General features: G+C 37.2%; 1 protein-coding gene across 1 annotated transcript; it reads right to left on the bottom strand.

The window, feature by feature from the left end:
- Positions 1-256: 256 nt before the first annotated feature.
- LOC134372663 (olfactory receptor 4F17) lies at positions 257-1258 on the bottom strand. The gene has a single exon (XM_063090088.1). It carries the CDS (start codon positions 1205-1207, stop codon positions 257-259), a length of 951 nt encoding a protein of 316 aa, XP_062946158.1. The 5' UTR covers positions 1208-1258.
- Positions 1259-1605: the final 347 nt, after the last annotated feature.

The raw sequence follows: 1605 nt of genomic DNA, 5'->3' as shown, positions 1-1605 counted from the left end.
AGCAAGGCACAAGTGTGCACAAATACTAACATATTTATACCTTTTATTGTCCTAAGAATTAGTGAGATAATACTTTGAAAGCATGATGTTAACTTTGCATATGTATCTAAAAGTATAACATACAAAGTTGTTGAAAGATAAGTTGAGGCAGTGCATGTGAAAATTCTTTGACAATTACTAAGTGATATGGGAGTATAAGGTAGAATTTTCATGAACTTTATTAAATAGTTTACCAACTTTACTATATATTATGTCATTATATCAGATTAATCTCACAGTTATAGAAGACATAAGACTTTGCCCTAGAATTCACATTCCATTTTCTCAGCTGTCTCATTGCAGTCTTCATGTCTTTGTTCCTTAGTGTATATATAATTGGATTCAAGAGAGGAGTGATCACTGAATAAAACACAGCAAGAAATTTGTCTAATGACTTGATGGGAAATGGCCAGGCATAAATAAATATACAAGATCCAAAGAACAAAAGGACTACTGTGATGTGAGCAGTCAAAGTGGACAGAGCCTTTGATGACCTATCTGCAGGACGAAGCTGGATGGTCATTAGCATGATAGTGTAGGAGATAATTAGGAGAATAAAAGAACATACAGTAAGCACACCACTGTTAGCAATGACCATAATATCTAACCTGTAGGTGTCAGTACAGGCGAGTTTGATTACACTAGGAAGGTCACAATAAAAGCTATCAATCTCCTTGAGACCACAGAAAGGAAAGTTTACTGCCAAGGCCAACTGGCTCACTGAGTGAAGGAAGCCAATCCCCCACGCTGCAACCACAATGCCAATACATACATTGCCACACATAATTGTAGTATAGTGTAGGGCTTTACAGATCGCTACATATCTGTCAAAGGCCATAGCTATGAGTATCACCAGCTCACTCCCACCAAAAAAGTGAAGGAGAAATATCTGAGCAAGGCAGCCTTTGAAAGAGATGACTTTGTGCTTACTGAAAAAGTCAGTAATCATCTTGGGGGCTGTGACTGAAGACCGAGACAGATCAGTGAGTGAGAGGTTGGCCAGCAGGAAGTACATGGGGGAGTGAAAGTGGGAGTCAGAAGACACAGTTGTGACAATAAGAAGGTTTCCAAACACAATTCCTACATAGAATACAAAGAAGAATACAAATAGGAAAATCTGGAGTTCCCGAGAATTGGAGAGTCCCAGAAAAATGAACTCAGTCACCATGGAGTGATTTGTTTCACTTACTGATTCATTCCAGGAAATAGCCTCTGCAGTTACCTTGGAGAAGAGAATGAGGAGGAAGTCAGAATTATATTCAAATCCAAAGCCTTGTTTTGTATCATTCTGCTCATGCTTATAATAACTTACTTTTCTTTCTTTTTAAAAAATCATTTTAAACTTTTTATTTTGAAATAACTTTAAAGTTAGAAAGTAGAAGAGTACATTCTATATGCCCTTTATCCAGATTTCCAGTTGTTAAGAGTTTATTTACCGCAGTTGTTTTATCATTCTTTTCGTGTGTGTGTGTGTGTGTGTGTGTGTGTGTGTGTGTGTGTGTGTGTGTTTCTTTCCTGGATGAATCAGTTGAGGGTAAGTTGAAAACTCCTAAATATTTCACTGTG

Source organism: Cynocephalus volans, chromosome 3 (genome assembly GCF_027409185.1).
Source record: "Cynocephalus volans isolate mCynVol1 chromosome 3, mCynVol1.pri, whole genome shotgun sequence".
NCBI lineage: Eukaryota > Metazoa > Chordata > Mammalia > Dermoptera > Cynocephalidae > Cynocephalus > Cynocephalus volans.
This window is presented reverse-complemented; position numbering and strand designations above follow the sequence as displayed.

What these genes read in the sequence shown, in the direction of transcription:
- LOC134372663 (XM_063090088.1), bottom strand. Translation starts at nt 1,207, where the DNA reads ATGGTGACTGAGTTCATTTTTCTGGGACTCTCCAATTCTCGGGAACTC.